At 40.1% G+C, this 21,335-nt stretch overlaps 5 protein-coding genes across 6 annotated transcripts; all 5 read right to left on the bottom strand.

Annotated features, from left to right (window-relative positions):
* Positions 1-133: 133 nt before the first annotated feature.
* LOC115482947 (facilitated trehalose transporter Tret1-like) lies at positions 134-1,889 on the bottom strand. Its single transcript, XM_030223374.1, has 6 exons — positions 1,737-1,889; positions 1,450-1,679; positions 1,257-1,387; positions 868-1,199; positions 398-810; positions 134-334 (listed from the first exon to the last, which is right to left on the bottom strand). The coding sequence occupies exons 1-6, from the start codon at positions 1,831-1,833 to the stop codon at positions 134-136; spliced, it is 1,404 nt and encodes a 467-aa protein (XP_030079234.1). The 5' UTR covers positions 1,834-1,889.
* Positions 1,890-5,417: 3,528 nt separating this feature from the next.
* LOC115482944 (facilitated trehalose transporter Tret1-2 homolog) lies at positions 5,418-7,871 on the bottom strand. Its single transcript, XM_030223342.1, is given in 7 exon segments — positions 5,418-6,224; positions 6,285-6,519; positions 6,521-6,743; positions 6,798-7,132; positions 7,259-7,389; positions 7,444-7,673; positions 7,725-7,871. Coding segments are annotated over 7 exon segments (1,371 nt in total). The 5' UTR covers positions 7,795-7,871; the 3' UTR covers positions 5,418-6,077.
* Positions 7,872-9,019: 1,148 nt separating this feature from the next.
* On the bottom strand, positions 9,020-10,775 carry LOC111599391 (facilitated trehalose transporter Tret1-like). The gene is made up of 6 exons (XM_030223373.1): positions 10,623-10,775; positions 10,336-10,565; positions 10,143-10,273; positions 9,754-10,085; positions 9,284-9,696; positions 9,020-9,220 (listed from the first exon to the last, which is right to left on the bottom strand). Exons 1-6 carry the CDS (start codon positions 10,717-10,719, stop codon positions 9,020-9,022), a joined length of 1,404 nt encoding a protein of 467 aa, XP_030079233.1. The 5' UTR covers positions 10,720-10,775.
* A 1,050-nt stretch (positions 10,776-11,825) lies between these two features.
* On the bottom strand, positions 11,826-15,710 carry LOC111596125 (facilitated trehalose transporter Tret1). The gene is made up of 6 exons (XM_023310195.2): positions 15,442-15,710; positions 14,194-14,426; positions 14,009-14,139; positions 13,601-13,950; positions 12,609-13,090; positions 11,826-12,548 (listed from the first exon to the last, which is right to left on the bottom strand). The coding sequence occupies exons 1-6, from the start codon at positions 15,488-15,490 to the stop codon at positions 12,402-12,404; spliced, it is 1,392 nt and encodes a 463-aa protein (XP_023165963.2). The 5' UTR covers positions 15,491-15,710; the 3' UTR covers positions 11,826-12,401.
* A 1,451-nt stretch (positions 15,711-17,161) lies between these two features.
* LOC111596132 (facilitated trehalose transporter Tret1) lies at positions 17,162-21,298 on the bottom strand. 2 transcript variants are annotated; one of them, XM_023310205.2, is made up of 7 exons: positions 21,159-21,298; positions 20,738-20,855; positions 20,420-20,652; positions 19,462-20,136; positions 19,198-19,401; positions 17,485-17,550; positions 17,162-17,430 (listed from the first exon to the last, which is right to left on the bottom strand). In XM_023310205.2, the coding sequence occupies exons 2-7, from the start codon at positions 20,793-20,795 to the stop codon at positions 17,209-17,211; spliced, it is 1,458 nt and encodes a 485-aa protein (XP_023165973.1). In that variant the 5' UTR covers positions 20,796-20,855; positions 21,159-21,298; the 3' UTR covers positions 17,162-17,208. The 2 variants fall into 2 exon arrangements, with proteins under 2 accessions (XP_023165973.1, XP_023165974.1); XM_023310206.2 differs by having other exon boundaries at positions 20,738-20,844.
* Between the last annotated feature and the right edge of the window lie 37 nt (positions 21,299-21,335).

Here is a 21,335-nt window from a genome sequence, read left to right as displayed (position 1 = left end):
CTCAATTTGTTGCATAAGATTTGCTTAACTTTTAGATTTCATATTTTAGATTACATATTTCCAGTATTTTTCTTATTTTTATATAAGATATATATATATAATTTATAAATAAAAGTTTAGTTTCATAATATATCTAGGGATCCAGCATTGATTTTCCTTTAGTCTCTTCCAGAAAGAACAGAAAAAAGACGAAGGCAACAAATGCAACAAGACTCGAGCTCCACATGGTGATCGATATGCCCCAATACTGCATGCAGAGAGGAAAGATCTTAAGAGACACGAAGACCGTGATGCTAAGCACGATCACAAATGCAGAAACAGCAACCGAGCGTATCTAAATTATAAAAAGGTTTGCATAGAACAGATCTCTGTTAGAGTAGTTTGAATATGGACTTACCTTGGCTGGCATTACTTCCACTAGAACCACAAACAACACTCCCACCAGACCAATATTGCAAACAAACACATCCAAGGATAACAGCAGCAGAGGCATCCAGCCAACTGAGGAGAGATCGTAGCGCTCTGCAAAATAGGTGAAGGAGCCGAAGGCAGCCAGACAAATGCCACAGCCCAGACTGGAGATCAAGAGCAATATCTTGCGACCAAATCTGTCGCATATCAATGTGGTCGTATAGGTGCCCACGATCTGAATGACTCCGATGATAATGGTGCACATGCCTATGTCCAAGGTGGTATGTGAGAGAGCAAAAACATCCGACATATACGAAGCAAAGCAGAAGGTGCCCGTAAATTCAGTGGCGAATATCAGTACCGTAGCAATGGCATATGCTTTCAAAGCAGGTGGAGCAACTGCAACAAGGGAAGAGAGTTATATATCGAAGGCCAAGTAGAGTATTTACTTCATACCAAAGTCCTTGTAATGCAAGCCCTTCACATTCAATGTCCTCTCCTTGGTCAGTTTCAGTTTAATATCCTCGAACTCCAACATGGAGCTTTTGTCATCCTCCCTGATATTTTTGTAGTATCTGAAAGACTTTTCAGCAGCTCCAAATTTGCCTTTGTTGATCAAGTGGAACGGCGTCTCGGGAAGAAACAGATTGCTTATGAAATAGCAAATGGGAAGGGGTAGGACAAAGAAAGGTGCCAGATAATAGTCAACATTTGTGGATAGGATATAGCCCACTAGAATGCCAATATTAACCGAGAGCAGCAGAATAGAGCCAAGGCGACCTCGGACTCTGTGAGGAAATCATGAAGTATACTAATATAGATGGTAGAGCTTTATGCTCGCTTACTTGGCGTCTGATATTTCGCTAACGAACATGGGTAGAACGACATAGCCAGCGCCACCTGTAATGCCAGCAAAAAAGCGAGCTATATACAAATACTCCACGCTCTGTGCGAAGTAGGATAGCAGCCAGAAGCACTGATAAACAAATGTCAATTAGTGGCCGTCCGCCTGAACCCCAGTTGTCTCCACCTACTCACCATATTCGGCACAGCCAGAGCTAACAAAATAGGCTTCCTGCCGATTCGATCCTGCAGAAAGCCGGCCAGTATATTTCCCGCAAGACTGCCAATACCTATCAGCGAGCCAATCCAAGATACTTCCTCCACAAATACCTCGAAGCTGAGGGGTGAGTCTGGCGTCTGCAAAGCTCGCATCACAGGCGACATCCAACCAATGCCAATGCCATAAACAAAGGGCGATATATTCACTAGATAATGAGGTGCCATAATGGACTTCTTAAGTAATCACTCTGCTGCTCGCTCACCTAGAAATGTGGCTAGAAACTGGTAACGATTTCTGCCATTCAGTAGACTATCCGAGAGCTCAGCCACTGTGCCCGCTGCCATTGTGTTTGATCGCATACCATTGACTGAAGTAAAAGCACCAGATGAAAGACATTCTTCAGTCTAATCTTTATCCAAAATGAAATGAAATGAAAATGAAAATAGATAAGAAATTTTTGATACTTTCAGCAAAAGTTGTGCAGGTTGAGATTAAGTTAAAACTTATTTATTGCAGCTTGCCCAGACACTGCTCATCAGAGCCAGCAGAAATGCTTTAGTAACTCAACGAACTGCCCCAGCTCAATTTGAAACTCAGGGAGTAAACCTCTGCGATGCCCACTCAAACGTAGAGGCACGTGTCGTAATCAACGCCAAAGACTACATTTTATAATGTTGTCTAACTTATTATAATTAAAAAGTAAGCCCTAAAATAAGATAAAAAATCTTCCATTACTTAACTTTGCCTGTTGTCGAGAGATGACTTCATGTGTATCTCCACATGGTGTATACGTCTATGCCTATGTTTAAATTTCTGTATGATATGAGCAGACGGATATACGGATAGGCGAACAAACAGGCGCACAGCAAGACTAGCATCGTAGGTGTGCCAGGCGTTCTATACCCTTTTGTTGAAATAGGGTTTTTAAGATAATGTAATTTATTATTGGGTTACTAACTAAATTTAAGCTTCTCATCAGCTAGTAAAACTACCAGCTAGTAACTACACAGCCTAAAACACTGCCCACACAAGCAAGAAAATCGACGAAGTGTTCGAAGTCTCTCTCTCTCTCTCCATAAATCCCCTGGACCTTCCACATCGTCATAGCGGAATCCCCCAAATTGTTATACCCCCTAAGCCCTCACTTTAATCCCCTAATCCTCCTTTAAGTTAAAACTTATTTATTGCAGCTTGCCCAGACACTGCTCATCAGAGCCAGCAGAAATGCTTTAGTAACTCAACGAACTGCCCCAGCTCAATTTGAAACTCAGGGAGTAAACCTCTGCGATGCCCACTCAAACGTAGAGGCACGTGTCGTAATCAACGCCAAAGACTACATTTTATAATGTTGTCTAACTTATTATAATTAAAAAGTAAGCCCTAAAATAAGATAAAAAATCTTCCATTACTTAACTTTGCCTGTTGTCGAGAGATGACTTCATGTGTATCTCCACATGGTGTATACGTCTATGCCTATGTTTAAATTTCTGTATGATATGAGCAGACGGATATACGGATAGGCGAACAAACAGGCGCACAGCAAGACTAGCATCGTAGGTGTGCCAGGTGTTCTATACCCTTTTGTTGAAATAGGGTTTTTAAGATAATGTAATTTATTATTGGGTTACTAACTAAATTTAAGCTTCTCATCAGCTAGTAAAACTACCAGCTAGTAACTACACAGCCTAAAACACTGCCCACACAAGCAAGAAAATCGACGAAGTGTTCGAAGTCTCTCTCTCTCTCTCCATAAATCCGCTGGACCTTCCACATCGTCATAGCGGAATCCCCCAAATTGTTATACCCCCTAAGCCCTCACTTTAATCCCCTAATCCTCCCCCTTTAATCATACAAAAAATTCAATATAAATGTAAATGAAATGTAAATTGAATTTGATGATTTTTTAGAAAACAGAACAGAAGCAAATATAAATAATAAAAACAACAAAAAACTATATAACTATATATATATTTATATATATATATATAAGTTAACACATAACATTTAATATAGGGTATTTCATAAGTTTATAACCAACCCTCGCTATCGCGTGTTTCGTAAGTTAAGAAACAGCCCTCGCAATTGCGACACTGCATACTTTGTATCAGCGCGCTATAACTGCAATGGTCAGCGGCGGTAACCAGATACTTTTGTTTACTGCAAGAGTTTCCGTTATTGCCTAAGATTGCTGAGTCGGCTTGCCGACCATGACATTGTGGTGTGATGCGAGTTTTGGCTTAGCTTAAGTGAAATATTCTATGTAGCTAAAAATCAGTTTTGCATTGAAGTTTGAAGAATAAACCCGCACTACTCCGGCACACCGCCGTAATCAAATTGTTATATTTCTGATCATTGCTGAGCCACAAGGCCAGTTAATAGAAAAGGGGGTGAAGTCAAACCCTCCAACATAATCATCATAAGAAGATTATAATTACCCGATCAACGCTGGACCTGCCACCGACGCCTAGCTCATAGCTGGACCAGCAACTTATTGATTAAGACTATAAATACCCGATCAACGCTGGACCTGCCACCGACGCCTAGTTCATCGCTGGACCAGCAACATATTAATTGGCGCCCAACATTAAACAAGCTTGCAGAAAAATTACGATTTATCCTGTCATTCACAAGAATTTCATATTGCGATTGCCTGACAACGTCATAGCCGAATGCGATGGAAAAACCCACACACTGCAGAGTTGCACCGCTTCACCTGGAGCCACCTTTTGTCGTCTGGCATTAGAGAGTTCATGTGCCAAAGAGCTCCATGCAGGTGGCACGGCACACTGTGAAATCCAGCCGAGCAACCTGGAAATAATCACCCACGTAGATGATGGAATCATCATTCTTAACGACGGGTCCGCAAGGATCCAGGTGGATAACGGCACTGAAATCCAAGTACACGGCACGCATCTCATTACGTTCGGGGACCGAGTCGCGATCAACGGGACTCTGTTTTACAACCACAACAACGTACGCAATAGAGTCCCGGGCATTGCCAACTCTCCCTTGCTGAACATCACTGCCAGCCAAGATGTCCTCAGCCTCCCTTATCTTCATCGTTTAAATGAACGTAATTTGGAGGAGATACAGCAATTCAAGAAAGACGCCGGAACTGATCAAGCTTATCGTGTGGCATTCATCATTGGAGGTATATGCTGTGCTTTAATCTGCATTGGCCTCACCCTTTGGCGGTTCATCGACGCAAGGAAGTCTGCGAAGCAATTACGAGAAGTCGTCGCCGGAATTGGGTCGGCCGAGGGCGGCCTTACACTTGAAGGGGGAGTAGTTAACACATAACATTTAATATAGGGTATTTCATAAGTTTATAACCAACCCTCGCTATCGCGTGTTTCGTAAGTTAAGAAACAGCCCTCGCAATTGCGACACTGCATACTTTGTATCAGCGCGCTATAACTGCAATGGTCAGCGGCGGTAACCAGATACTTTTGTTTACTGCAAGAGTTTCCGTTATTGCCTAAGATTGCTGAGTCGGCTTGCCGACCATGACATTGTGGTGTGATGCGAGTTTTGGCTTAGCTTAAGTGAAATATTCTATGTAGCTAAAAATCAGTTTTGCATTGAAGTTTGAAGAATAAACCCGCACTACTCCGGCACACCGCCGTAATCAAATTGTTATATTTCTGATCATTGCTGAGCCACAAGGCCAGTTAATAGAAAAGGGGGTGAAGTCAAACCCTCCAACATAATCATCATAAGAAGATTATAATTACCCGATCAACGCTGGACCTGCCACCGACGCCTAGCTCATAGCTGGACCAGCAACTTATTGATTAAGACTATAAATACCCGATCAACGCTGGACCTGCCACCGACGCCTAGTTCATCGCTGGACCAGCAACATATTAATTTATATATATATCTGTAGTTATTATTTGATTTAACATCATACTTATCATCCTGAAGTGATAATCCCCTAAAAGTAGACTTTAAAATTAATATTTATGTTAAGCTAATGTTCTTGGCTCATTCTATGAATCATTCTCTTTCACTTTATTTCCATTTAAATCTTTAACTACTTATATCTCTGTCTCTATTTCTCCCACTTTCTATTCCCCTGTTTGTTTCTCTTTATCGCTGCTCTCTCTTTTTCTATATTTATCCCTTTCTCTGTTAATTTGTTTGTCGCCCTCTTTCGTTTCCCATTTCTATAGATTATTCTCTATGCCTCTTATTTTTTCCCATCACTGTCTTTCTCTCTCGCTCTTTCTCACAATACCAGACAGATAATCAAAATCGTTAATCTCTTCTGAGCACCTGCACAGAATAAATGAAGCTGTCTTCAGGTTATAAAAATAGTTTCTCTAGCAAGAACTTTTTAATCTAATCAAAGAGGGCATTTGTAAGTCGCAGACAGGCGCGAACACAGAAGTTAAGTTCAAGGGGAAGCTGTTGGCCAACGGGCAGACAGTTAGCCAGATTGTTGCGCTTGACTAATTTTATGACAAAGACGCCACTTGTCTGGCATTTATATAATGTATACTCGTTTAAGTGCACTTGATCGTGTAAGATGCCTATAATATTTAATGTTGTAAGACGAGTAGAAATAGAAAACAATTAATAATTAACTAAAATGAATTAACTACAAACTAGCCAAAATAGTTTCAATTGTCTTGCCCCTCGTCTCTGGCAAAAATATGGCAATGAACAAGGTCCCGGCGAGGGTGCAGCAGGCGAAGAAGAGCACAGTCCCGTGCATGCCCCATGCAGCGGTCAGCAGTGGAATGAGCTATAGGAATGAAACAATCCTTAATATCGCTGAAGATCGAGCCAAGCACCGGGTACCTACCTTGATGGTCAGCATGGAGAGCAGCCAAAGCACGGACATAAGCACCATGATGGCCGTGCTGCGTATCTTGGGCGGCAGTATCTCAGAGATGACGAGGAAAGGCAGCGTCAACAGACCCCACGAGGCGATGAACAGCATGAAAGAGAACGCAGCAATGGGCACCCAATCGAAGCTGGACGTATCATATTGGAGCACCTTCATGTAACTGTGGCTAGCCATGATCAGCTGGCTGAGGCATCAGGATGCGACGTCCAATAATGTCCACGAGGATGGTCGAGGTGTAGACGCCAACAATTTGCACGACGCCAATGATAATGGTGCAGATGTTGACATCCAGAATAGAGCCCGATGCCTCGAATATGGTGGACATATAGTTGATGAAACTGAAGATTCCACTGAACTGATAGCCCGTGGAGAGAACGATAGAAGCTGCGAAGGCCTTCAAGGCGGTCTTGGTGACTAATATAAATTGAATATATGGAATAGTATTCATAGAATCGATGGATTTCTTACTCAGATCCCTATATGTTAGGGCAGCATGACTCTGTGCCTGCTGCGCGTCTATGGCCAATCGCAGTTCGTCGAAGTTCGCCTTGGAGACCTGCTCCATGCCCCTTTTCTGATTTTGATAGTATCTAAAGGAAGTTTCAGCTGCATTCAATTGACTTCGTCTCAGTAGATATGGCGCCGTCTCGGGCAGAAAGAGATTGGCTGTAAAGTAAGCTATGGGCAAGATGATGGCCAGGAACGGCACGATGTGGTAAGCCAGGTAGGTGCTAAGTATATAGCCAACAAGTACGCCCAAGTTGACGGACAGCATGACCATAGAAGTCAAGGACCCCCGAATGCTGCAAGGTATACAAACCATATATATGAACACAACAAGATAAAGGTACAGAGAGGCAGCTATAAATGGATTTATAGCATATAAAGTGATAAAGATAGAGAGAAAGAGATATGGCCCCAACACTCACCTGCTGTCAGCCACCTCACTGATATAGATGGGCACCACCAAGTAGCCAGCGCCCCCAGTGAAGCCGCACAGAAAGCGAGCCACATACAAGTAGTACACATTCGAGGCGCAGTAGATGAGAATCCAGAGACACTGAAAGAGCATGTTGTTCGAGTGAAGCGCCCGGGTTTGACAGACACGACTTACCGCATAAGGTCCTGCCAGTAGGTAGATGCAAAACTTTCTGCCCATTCGTTCCAGCAGAAAGGCAATTGTCAAGTTGCCGAAGAGACTGCCCAAGCCCAGCATGGAGCCCAGCCAGGAAATCTCTGCGATGTCCACTTGAAAGTCGAGCGGCGTGTCGGGTGTTTGGATCTTGCTCAAGGTGGGCGACAGCCAGCCGACGCCCACGCCATGGCCAAATGTTATAATGTTGACTAAAACAATCTTAAGCTAAAGTCCAAGCCTCCGATGCCAACGAAACTTACCTATGACAGTGGCCAGCAGCTGGTAGCGCGTCTTCTCATTCAAGAGCGAATACTGCTTTAATTTTGTCATTGGAATACAAATTTGAAGACCTCCAAGCAATTACACTGCCCGTCGACGAATGCGACTTTAAGCATTTGTAGCCTTTAAATCTAAACGAGTTTAATTGATATTTTGCTAACTATAAAGCCATTATCGTATGGACACAGTCTATTGCATTCGTATTACCAGCTCTGGGAGTCTTCACGGCCCAGATGGTAGATCACATTAGAAAGATCTGTGCTTAAGCGAGTCAGACAATACTTAATGGCTGCCATAAAGATAAGTTGGCTGAGCGAGCGTTAATTACACAAGGAAAGCCACTAAAGCCATGAAAGGCGTGAATGATAAGATTTACTTTACCTCCTGGGTCTATTTTCCAGGTGTTGTATACTATCGGAAATGGCGTGTTTAAAAAGAAGGCTTGTCTCTCCTCTGCGACAAGGCTGTCAGTCTCTATCAGACTCTCAGGCGTAAATTACAAATGAATAAAAGAGAAATATATATTATAATCATATTAAACTGTCGAGACATTTGCTCTTTCATTTTATGAGCCTAATATTTGTTTAGATTTGTAATATTTCATAAGGCCAACAACCTATGACAGTTCCTCTATTTGCGTTCTTCTCGAAAAAGCTACAGTTAAGTAAGGTCATGTGGCAGAATGGAGAATGCCAATATTTTGAGCTAATTTATAAATATTAAACAAGTATTCACAACTACTTTTAGACTCCATACCATAGCTAGTCAGTGGGTCTTAAGTATTAATTCCTTATTCTAATCTATTCTTTTCTACTGTCTTTCAGTTTCATCTGAGTCCTCGGCGACCCAGAGGATGTAATCTGTAATCAACCTTCGTCTGTTGTTATTGACGCTGCAGTGGAACTGTAAGTGAGTATTCACCAAGGCAATATCATATTCGCCTAAAAGTCGAAGTTGGTTATTTCTTATAGACATATCAGCCAGACATATCAGCTGGCATTTTTTATTTAAAATACGAAAAAAGCTAAACAACTAAAAGTCCGAATAGTGCGTCAACTATCAAATCGTGTTTAGTAAAGAATCGGGTCTCAAAATGAATATATTAGAAAATATTTTGAATATCGCTAAACAACTTCCCCCTAGCTCAATTTGTTGCATAAGATTTGCTTAACTTTTAGATTTCATATTTTAGATTACATATTTCCAGTATTTTTCTTATTTTTATATAAGATATATATATATAATTTATAAATAAAAGTTTAGTTTCATAATATATCTAGGGATCCAGCATTGATTTTCCTTTAGTCTCTTCCAGAAAGAACAGAAAAAAGACGAAGGCAACAAATGCAACAAGACTCGAGCTCCACATGGTGATCGATATGCCCCAATACTGCATGCAGAGAGGAAAGATCTTAAGAGACACGAAGACCGTGATGCTAAGCACGATCACAAATGCAGAAACAGCAACCGAGCGTATCTAAATTATAAAAAGGTTTGCATAGAACAGATCTCTGTTAGAGTAGTTTGAATATGGACTTACCTTGGCTGGCATTACTTCCACTAGAACCACAAACAACACTCCCACCAGACCAATATTGCAAACAAACACATCCAAGGATAACAGCAGCAGAGGCATCCAGCCAACTGAGGAGAGATCGTAGCGCTCTGCAAAATAGGTGAAGGAGCCGAAGGCAGCCAGACAAATGCCACAGCCCAGACTGGAGATCAAGAGCAATATCTTGCGACCAAATCTGTCGCATATCAATGTGGTCGTATAGGTGCCCACGATCTGAATGACTCCGATGATAATGGTGCACATGCCTATGTCCAAGGTGGTATGTGAGAGAGCAAAAACATCCGACATATACGAAGCAAAGCAGAAGGTGCCCGTAAATTCAGTGGCGAATATCAGTACTGTAGCAATGGCATATGCTTTCAAAGCAGGTGGAGCAACTGCAACAAGGGAAGAGAGTTATATATCGAAGGCCAAGTAGAGTATTTACTTCATACCAAAGTCCTTGTAATGCAAGCCCTTCACATTCAATGTCCTCTCCTTGGTCAGTTTCAGTTTAATATCCTCGAACTCCAACATGGAGCTTTTGTCATCCTCCCTGATATTTTTGTAGTATCTGAAAGACTTTTCAGCAGCTCCAAATTTGCCTTTGTTGATCAAGTGGAACGGCGTCTCGGGAAGAAACAGATTGCTTATGAAATAGCAAATGGGAAGGGGTAGGACAAAGAAAGGTGCCAGATAATAGTCAACATTTGTGGATAGGATATAGCCCACTAGAATGCCAATATTAACCGAGAGCAGCAGAATAGAGCCAAGGCGACCTCGGACTCTGTGAGGAAATCATGAAGTATACTAATATAGATGGTAGAGCTTTATGCTCGCTTACTTGGCGTCTGATATTTCGCTAACGAACATGGGTAGAACGACATAGCCAGCGCCACCTGTAATGCCAGCAAAAAAGCGAGCTATATACAAATACTCCACGCTCTGTGCGAAGTAGGATAGCAGCCAGAAGCACTGATAAACAAATGTCAATTAGTGGCCGTCCGCCTGAACCCCAGTTGTCTCCACCTACTCACCATATTCGGCACAGCCAGAGCTAACAAAATAGGCTTCCTGCCGATTCGATCCTGCAGAAAGCCGGCCAGTATATTTCCCGCAAGACTGCCAATACCTATCAGCGAGCCAATCCAAGATACTTCCTCCACAAATACCTCGAAGCTGAGGGGTGAGTCTGGCGTCTGCAAAGCTCGCATCACAGGCGACATCCAACCAATGCCAATGCCATAAACAAAGGGCGATATATTCACTAGATAATGAGGTGCCATAATGGACTTCTTAAGTAATCACTCTGCTGCTCGCTCACCTAGAAATGTGGCTAGAAACTGGTAACGATTTCTGCCATTCAGTAGACTATCCGAGAGCTCAGCCACTGTGCCCGCTGCCATTGTGTTTGATCGCATACCATTGACTGAAGTAAAAGCACCAGATGAAAGACATTCTTCAGTCTAATCTTTATCCAAAATGAAATGAAATGAAAATGAAAATAGATAAGAAATTTTTGATACTTTCAGCAAAAGTTGTGCAGGTTGAGATTAAGTTAAAACTTATTTATTGCAGCTTGCCCAGACACTGCTCATCAGAGCCAGCAGAAATGCTTTAGTAACTCAACGAACTGCCCCAGCTCAATTTGAAACTCAGGGAGTAAACCTCTGCGATGCCCACTCAAACGTAGAGGCACGTGTCGTAATCAACGCCAAAGACTACATTTTATAATGTTGTCTAACTTATTATAATTAAAAAGTAAGCCCTAAAATAAGATAAAAAATCTTCCATTACTTAACTTTGCCTGTTGTCGAGAGATGACTTCATGTGTATCTCCACATGGTGTATACGTCTATGCCTATGTTTAAATTTCTGTATGATATGAGCAGACGGATATACGGATAGGCGAACAAACAGGCGCACAGCAAGACTAGCATCGTAGGTGTGCCAGGTGTTCTATACCCTTTTGTTGAAATAGGGTTTTTAAGATAATGTAATTTATTATTGGGTTACTAACTAAATTTAAGCTTCTCATCAGCTAGTAAAACTACCAGCTAGTAACTACACAGCCTAAAACACTGCCCACACAAGCAAGAAAATCGACGAAGTGTTCGAAGTCTCTCTCTCTCTCTCCATAAATCCGCTGGACCTTCCACATCGTCATAGCGGAATCCCCCAAATTGTTATACCCCCTAAGCCCTCACTTTAATCCCCTAATCCTCCCCCTTTAATCATACAAAAAATTCAATATAAATGTAAATGAAATGTAAATTGAATTTGATGATTTTTTAGAAAACAGAACAGAAGCAAATATAAATAATAAAAACAACAAAAAACTATATAACTATATATATATTTATATATATATATATATATATATCTGTAGTTATTATTTGATTTAACATCATACTTATCATCCTGAAGTGATAATCCCCTAAAAGTAGACTTTAAAATTAATATTTATGTTAAGCTAATGTTCTTGGCTCATTCTATGAATCATTCTCTTTCACTTTATTTCCATTTAAATCTTTAACTACTTATATCTCTGTCTCTATTTCTCCCACTTTCTATTCCCCTGTTTGTTTCTCTTTATCGCTGCTCTCTCTTTTTCTATATTTATCCCTTTCTCTGTTAATTTGTTTGTCGCCCTCTTTCGTTTCCCATTTCTATAGATTATTCTCTATGCCTCTTATTTTTTCCCATCACTGTCTTTCTCTCTCGCTCTTTCTCACAATACCAGACAGATAATCAAAATCGTTAATCTCTTCTGAGCACCTGCACAGAATAAATGAAGCTGTCTTCAGGTTATAAAAATAGTTTCTCTAGCAAGAACTTTTTAATCTAATCAAAGAGGGCATTTGTAAGTCGCAGACAGGCGCGAACACAGAAGTTAAGTTCAAGGGGAAGCTGTTGGCCAACGGGCAGACAGTTAGCCAGATTGTTGCGCTTGACTAATTTTATGACAAAGACGCCACTTGTCTGGCATTTATATAATGTATACTCGTTTAAGTGCACTTGATCGTGTAAGATGCCTATAATATTTAATGTTGTAAGACGAGTAGAAATAGAAAACAATTAATAATTAACTAAAATGAATTAACTACAAACTAGCCAAAATAGTTTCAATTGTCTTGCCCCTCGTCTCTGGCAAAAATATGGCAATGAACAAGGTCCCGGCGAGGGTGCAGCAGGCGAAGAAGAGCACAGTCCCGTGCATGCCCCATGCAGCGGTCAGCAGTGGAATGAGCTATAGGAATGAAAGAATCCTTAATATCGCTGAAGATCGAGCCAAGCACCGGGGACCTACCTTGATGGTCAGCATGGAGAGTAGCCAAAGCACGGACATAAGCACCATGATGGCCGTGCTGCGTATCTTGGGCGGCAGTATCTCAGAGATGACGAGGAAAGGCAGCGTCAACAGACCCCACGAGGCGATGAACAGCATGAAAGAGAACGCAGCAATGGGCACCCAATCGAAGCTGGACGTATCATATTGGAGCACCTTCATGTAACTGTGGCTAGCCATGATCAGCTGGCTGAGGCAAATGCCAACCGCGGAAACGAGCAGCAGAAGCTTGCGACCTGCGCGCTCCACTAGCAGAGTGGACACATACGAGCCAACCAGCTGAATGACGCCCACAATAATGGCGGAGACTGTGGGCGGCAGACTGGAGCCGGACTCTTCGAAGATCATTGCCGTATAGTTGAGCATAGCAAAGCAGCCACAGCCTTGATTAGCCATCAACAAGCCCAGCCCAATGAGTAAGGCCTTTCGCGTCTTTCGATCGGCTGAAAATTGTAAAAAAATTATTAGGTTCGTTTGGCTTAGTTACAGGCGAGGAAGCTTAATAATTGAGAGAGATAATCAGGTTATGAACTGAAGAAAACGCTAATCATCGCAGCTCAACAACAAAAGAAAAGTCTAAGGATTGGACGAGAAACTACGTCTGAATTGGAGCTAAACTCTTTAAAGACAGCTTAGGGTTAAATCAATGCTAAGGCTAGAAGCTCAACGCCAAAACCACTCCTAATTTGAAACTTACCAATTGAAAAGAAGTTTTATACAAGAACTCAACAACTGCAGGTGGAATAGGAACAAGTTTTAACTACTAACTGAAATGCTCAGACTAGCTTGCAGTTTATCCATTGAAATGCCAAGTGAAATTAAAATTTAACTAAGAGCTTAACGACTGAATTGCCATCATTTCATCTGACTTGAGGCTAAGCAATTATAGAACTAACTTTGGACTAAACTAAGTTTGCTCGCAGCTCAGTGTTTAAGTGTTAAGGAAACCTTACCAAAGTCCGCCCACGTTACGGCAGTGTCATCGATGTCTGCGTCGTCTGGCTTTTCGGGAGCGCGTAACTTGTGCAGCTCCAGCTGCAGCTGCTCGCTCAGCTCTTTGGAAGGACGAGCGCGTATATTGCGATAATAGCGCAGGGCGTCCTCTGCCTCTGACAGCTTATGTCGCTGTGCCAAGTGCTGCGGAGTCTCGGGCATAAACCAGAAGCACACCACAAACACTATGGACAGGGTAGAGACGACCCAGGCGACAGTCGCATAGTTGAAGAAGTAACCCAGTATGAAGGCAAACAGAACGCCCAAGTTGCAGGTGAGCACCAGTAGTGTGCCCAGGACGCCTCTCACGCTAAAAGCCGATAAATTGGTTAATGAAAACAACAATCTAAGCCTTGACTGATACCCACGTGTCCTCTGCCAGCTCCGCCGTGTAGACGGGTATCACACCGAAGCAGCCGCCACCTGCCACTCCACCCAAAAAACGAGCGGCTATCAAATGCGTGGGATTTCGTGCATATGGTATCCCAATCCAGCCCAGCTGAAACAAAAATAATTTGGCGAAGCCGTAAATTGTAGTTTACACTTTGCTTACCAGCGAAGGCAATGCCACCCACAGCATCGAGTTCTTGCGACCGATTTTGTCCGCCAACCAGAGAAAGAATACATTCCCAACTAGACCGCCGAGGCAGAGAACCGATGCCACATTGCCCTGATCCTGCTTGCTCAGCGGACCCGTCTCCAAGGGACTGGCGCTACTGCTGAGCTCCAGGAAACTGGCCGAAGGCCAGCCGCAATAAGCGCCGAAGGAAATGGAAACAATATTTACTAAAATGAGGAAAGCAGCAAAAAATTCCAAAAAGCTGAATAGAAAACAAGTAAGAAAACCTAGTCGGGGTGCCCGATTAGGAGATACCCTGATCCCAGTCCTATCTGCGTTTTTTAATTAATAAAAATAAACAAATTAAAATCGGCAGTACGACAGCAGGATTAGAACCTACGCAACGCCAAAACATAAAAAGTTATCTAAGATCTTGCTTGATCTATATATGCTTAGAAAAATAATAAAACAGATAAATTTTAAGAAAAATATTTTTATTATTTAATATTTTATGAATTATACATAGAGCATATTGCAAAGATAATTTCATTCCTGACAGGTAACCCCTTTGAAAGCCTAACTAAGTTGTGTCAACAAGCAAGACTTTAATAACTTTGTAATTCCTCTACTTGATAGCTGTTGTAGATATGTACAGATATTTTTATATATGACTACTGAATTTTTATGAAGTTTTAAATATGCAGATAAATGACGCATGGAAATATTATAATTGTTATTCATAACATTATTATTTAACCATTTATTATGTATCAAATATATATATATATATATATGTATATATATTTTTTTTTTCTTATGTACGTATATACATATTTGTTTCTATAGGCTAATAATGCCTAAGAGATAAGTCCAACTGCTGCTTCCATGAAATTCTTTAAATTTACATTTGAAATTCCTTGTTTTTGCCTCATTTTTATAAACATAATACGAATGATTGATTCATTCATTTGATTGGGTAGCAAAAAATATTATTTTTGCGCATTTTGTGCCCTTTAATTGTGTTAATCCGATTATATTTGTATGTTTCAATAAAGTAAAGCCTTTTTAATAATCTCTGTTTTTTTTTCACGTATTTTATTTGAATTTATTCTAGGTATTAAGAGTTGCTGAATCAGTTCAGATGCACTCACACATATAAGAACTTAATCAATTATTTCCATTTCATGTTTTAGCTTTAATAAAAGATTGGTTTTATTTTGGCTAAAGCAATCATTTACATACCAAATATTGCAGCCAGATATTGGAACTTCACACTGCCTTTTGAGTCCATGTTGCACTTTTTTTACCCAATTATCACAGGTTTAATTTCATTATCCTTTTAGCAGGTGTGTTGAGTGTTTGGCTTCTGTTGCCTGGGGAAGTGCTCGTGGCGAACTAACCGGTCGCAGTTACTGCCTGATTACTTTTATATATGTCATTAAAATCACACACATAACGCCTAGAGATTGTGAAGCCAACCGGAGATACAGAGCTACAGCACGCGTACATATGGGAAAACAAACTGAACGGATTGTTGTTATCACTTAACTGTTATGCTCCCAGCTCTCAACTCTCAGCTGAAACTGAAACTGTGAACATCAACAACAACTAGAGATATTCTATTTGCATCCAGTTCAGACTGTCGATACGCTTTGTTTCGTCGACTACTGTCATTATAATTGAATTCATTTTGTACCCTACTTATCAGAGACAGAGAAATGTGAGTGGATTATAGGAACTAGGTGGGTCCAAGGGCTAAATTGATGGAAATTTTATTTCATTTTTTTATTACATTTTAAGTTTTATATCTGGAGAATATAATAAATACTAATAATCCAACTTTATTTCATTCAGTTCAATTGACAATTTTAAAAAATATAATCATAAGTTAAGGAAATGAAAAATGAAAAAAAATCTATAATTTTTAAGTTTTAGTAAGAAATTTAAATATAAATGATAGATAAAAGACATATATGGATTCATGCATAAACACAGTTGGCATAAAGCAGCTAGAGAATTGAAATTTCGTTTTATCAAACATAACTGCGCTTTATTCATATTTGTTTTCCCCTTCAAATTATATATTTACTATTTCTGCTGTTGTGATATGTGTTTTAAATAGCAAATGAGGAACACAGAGGAACGTCATTGTCATAGAACTCTAGTCTGAATTAGTTGCCGAGCAGTTGCTGCTGTGCTTTAATCACGTTTTCATGGCGCTCTCTCATATCAGTAGCCCAAAGATTAAGCGCTCTGTATGTGTGCTACGAATATTCTAAATTTTAATCAGAGGGGAGCAAACAAGAGATGAAGAGCACTTCTATCTATTGTGGAAAGAGGAAAGAGAAAGTATTACTTTTCATTGCGAAATTTCTTTATAAATATACCAAAAATGTTTGCTTGTCTATATAATAGCAAATGATTTATAACAAAAACCATGATTTACACAATGATTAGGTCATTTGCTGACCCATTTGGGACCCAGCACCTTGAGGATGGTGCTCTAGCTAGGCATTTTCATCTGTGTTGCTTCCCACAATACCTTTTCGACGATGTCCTAGACTCTTTTCTAGGCATCTTTGTCCTTCAAGTCTGCCAAGTCAGTTCTTTTCTCTATCCGCCCGCGGCAGCAGAAGAAAAAACAGCTGCCTTTGGAAATTTTCCCATCTTTTTTTATTCCATGGCTATGATAATGATTGCGATAGTTGTTTTTTTTTTTTGTTATGATTTGTTTTCCCTTTTGCTGGTTTTGAATACCTACTAATGTCACTTCAACTATTACCAGAATATTCTATGCAATAAAGAAATTTGACGCTAGATTAGATAAGTTGAGATCGTGCGCATACGGTACTGTGAATTTCATCAGGGCTGGCGCCACCTCGAATCAGTTTTCATGTTGATACATACATACAACACATTAATGAGCTTAATCAAATTAAAAGAAAAACAAGCGCCATTCGTATTTAACTTGTGCTTTACTTATATTTAGCTTAATTGTAATTTTATTGTTCAGATGCTCGATGAAATGTGTCCATTGATGGCGCTTGCCACCTTGGCTACGCCCTCTTGGCCCACATAGCCCAGTTCCCTTTGCACGGATGACGGACGGCGGTTGCGTGTCTCCGGCAATAGAGGCAACGAAATGAGGCCCACGAATATGGAGGCGGCTGCAAACACCCAGAGATAGAGCACCAGACCAGGTCCAATCGGCGACTTAACCGCATTGAAAGCCTTTAGAAAACACTCTTTGATTCCAGGAATTATTATATGCTTCACTTCACTCACCTCAATCATGCCAAAGAGCAGCAACCAGGCAACGCCCGATGCCAGTGAATAGAGCAAGTCATGCAGCTATGAAAAGCCATTTGGAATAATAAATTATTAAAAAGCTATTAAAGGTTGCCAACAGTAAGACGTGAGCATAAGTTCTTAAGTACATAAGTTTCGACGTATGAAAAGTCTTACTTTTGCGTATTTGTAGCAAATAGCTTAAAGTATGTTAAGCTGATGGGCGAGTAAATAAGTCTGCCACATACCCTACCACGTCAATTTGAGTTATTAAACATAGATTTACATAATTCTTAATTAAATTTAGTTGAAGTTAATTAATTTAATTATGCATATTATAAAAATAATCTATATAAATATAGCATATTTTAGGGAAGTTGATTAATGAAGTGTAATTTTTATTAGTTAGTTATGGAATTTAAGTTCAATTTGTATTAATTAAAATGTAATTCAATTAATACAAATTGAATTTAAAAAACCATTATAAATTTTAAAAAATTAAGTTAAATTAATATAATTACTTTATATATTATTTTTAATTAAATTACAATTTTAATATATATTTTATATTCATATATTTTTGTAATTTAACTGAATTAAATTAATTAATTAATTCAATTAAGTTTTTTTTTTTCGATTCAATTAAACTCGAAAGAGACCTTAAGCTGCTACAAGCAGATACTTGAAAAGATTGCAATGACACCGAAGCCTACTCGCAAGATATCTAATCCCTGCCATACCCCCAAGACGACTTAAACGTCAAGGCTTTGCCAACACGATGGGAATGCAGTAAACTATCGACTTTTAATTCCTCATGTGACTGAGGTTTGGCCCTAATTCCTAGTTCCTAACTAAATTTGATTGTATAGGTTGTACACTTCATTTAAAAAAAATAAATAAAAAAATAAAAAAAACGTCAAACTGAAATCAAAATTTGTAAATTTAATAACTTATTTAATTTAATTTCATTATACAAATAAATGCAATACATTTAACTCAATTGAATTTGCATAATTTTTGATATTATTAGATGCAATTAAATGAAATTTAAGAAGTTTAAATAAAATGTAATTTAACTCCGTTAAATTTTATAAAGTAATAGTTTCGCTGCCATGAAAAGTATGCTACGCATTTTTCATATTATTCAATTAAAAATTTCCAGCCATTTGAAAGTGAACCTCAGCGAACAATGTGAAAACATTCCAGAGGCATAAAAAGCGGGTTAATTAAAAACTGAGTTGCACAGCAATGCATCAATTCACAGCATTGGCTTTTGACTGATACGAAATGCGTCGCAATTTGGAATTTTATAAAATATAGTTCTGACTGTTGGCTATAACAGACTATCTAATACTCTCTGGGGAATATAAAACAATCAACCAGTTAATCTGTTAATCATTCTGACAATCAATCAGTTGGTAAAGCAATGCTTCAATCAAAAGTCATTCAATCAGTGAGCTAGCTTGCCAAAGTCTAGTCTATGAGTCTAATATCTGTAGTCTATCGATCATTAAATCAACAAGATAATTTTCAAGCAGTCAATCAGTGAATCAACCAGTTATCAATCAGTTAATAAATCAGTCAAAGAAACTATATTTTAGCCAATCAACTAGCTAGTAAATCAATCAGAATAATTAACCTCATATATACAAGTTTATAATCCTGTAAAAATAAAGCAAATACATCAATCTTATCAATATTATTTCTTACCTTTGTGGGCAGCACTTCGCTGCTGACGACAGCGGCCAGAGGATAGAGCCCAAAGCTGACAAAGAATAGCTGAGTAGCAAGCAAGATTATGGGCAAATAACGTTCACACCAAATGCCCAGAGCCCAGCTCTCATGGAATTGCTTGAAAAAGGCCAAAGCGATGACTGGAAGAGCAGCAAGCAGCGAGGAGAGACACAGCAGTACCTGATAGAAACCAGCAGATGAATTCAAACTGAAACGCTAAAGGACAGCAAATGGTTTTACCTTGCGAGGCATTTTAGGGCCGACGAGTCGAGCAAAGCAGGCACCCACACACTGCGATATGGAGAGCACAACATAGTTCATCTCAATCGTATAGCCAGTGCGACCAAGAAAGTCGGCGGCATAGTTCAGCTCCACGAAGACGCCGCTCAACTTGGCACAGATTGTTAGTAGGAAACTAACACCGATCAGACGGATGATATAGCTGCGCGAGTAGTGCTCTGAGCCAATGCCCTTGCCCTCTCCTTTCATCTCTGCCTTAAATTCGGCTAGTTCCTGTAGGTATTCGGGTTTCTCGCGATCATCTATGTCTCGTATGCCTCGATACCAGCGAAGGGACTTCTCTAAAGCCTGTAGATTACCTTTACGCATGTAGTAATGCGGACTCTCCTGCACGAACGGAAAGCACAGAGAGAACACACAGGATAACAGGCAGCCGACAACATTGACATAATCATAGGGTAAATAGAAACCGAGCACAAAGCCAAGAAGGATGCCCAAAGTACGCCATAGTTCCATTGTAAATGTCAAACGAGCAGCCTTCTCTCGAGTGTCCGCTATTTCATTGATGAAAATGGGTAGCACTACGAGTGCAGCACCAGCTGCCACGCCTCCAAACATACGCGAGGCATAGATGTGCACGATATCGAAACCAAAGTGTATGGTGAACCAGCTGAACTAGAATGGGAGAGATGCGAATCATTTTTGGTTTTGACGAAAGAGTTTGATTAAAAGGAAAGAGCAACATTTCTAATGTAGATAGAGCTTCGATCAGTTATCAGTAATGAATCGCCTCTGTCACAGTCCTGATTCAGTCGCTTACTATATCTCAGTTCCACAGTTCAAGAACGATACCTACTACTCTATGGCTTTCATATTCGACAGCTTAACCGATCAAGTCAATTCTTTGCGTATATGAAAACTTAATTAAGATTAAGTGCAAGTGAATGTTGGGACTTACTATTTGGAGCAGTCCGCTGCAGAGTAGTACAGACTTGGGGCCAATGCGAAGAGCCAGACAGCCGGACACGGCAGCTCCAACTGCAGCGCTTAGAAAGAGATAACCAGTTAACAGAGCAGTTCCTGTTGGATCTGTGACTGTGTTAAGGGGTGTTCGTTGATCCGATTCATATAGACTCATGTGAGCGGGTGTAATACCAAAGAGAATGCCAAAGTTGAAGCAAAGCAAATTACCTAAGAAATTAAAAATTAATAAAAAATTCAATTGGATATTTCAAGCTTATTCATATATATTAATATATAAATAAGATTTACCCACCCACGGCTGTGGCCACGCTTTGGATGGCGCTTCCGCTGACTCGCTTGGGCAGGCACATGATGAAGTCCTCTCGTATTCAAATTCCTTCAAAGTTGTTATAGATGGAGCTGCATGTAAACTGAGAAGGTTTTATTGACTGTGCTGCCCCTTTTATGGTAGATTTATCTGTCGCGCAGTTGTTATCTTGAATGCGATAAGCGACTGCAAGGCAGTCTACTGCTGTGCGCAACATTTTGCTGTGGACCGTTACTAGAGACCCAGTCGTCGGGGCCAGCTTCTTAGATGTGGCAGATTTGTATATACTTTTAAATATATTTGCACAACGTGAGTCCACAAATGATGCCGCGACAAAATGCCTGTGTCTGCCCGTTTTGGCTACTGTTGGAGAAATCTGTTTTTAACCTACAGTAGATAACCTTACCCAAGTCAAAATACGTCTACGTTAGGGTTATTCAGGCACTGACGCGCAACTTAATTAAGTGCTGTACGCAAACTTATTCTTGACAAATGGAACAGCAATTAATTTTAATTAAAATCAATTGTAGACAAAGTACAGAAATATTTCTTTAATTGCCGATGACATATATCACATATATTA

This window comes from Drosophila hydei, unplaced genomic scaffold (genome assembly GCF_003285905.1).
Source record: "Drosophila hydei strain 15085-1641.00,03,60 unplaced genomic scaffold, DhydRS2 tig00000172-arrow-pilon, whole genome shotgun sequence".
NCBI lineage: Eukaryota > Metazoa > Arthropoda > Insecta > Diptera > Drosophilidae > Drosophila > Drosophila hydei.
Note: the sequence above shows the minus strand (reverse complement) of the source record. Positions and strands in the feature narration are given on the sequence as shown.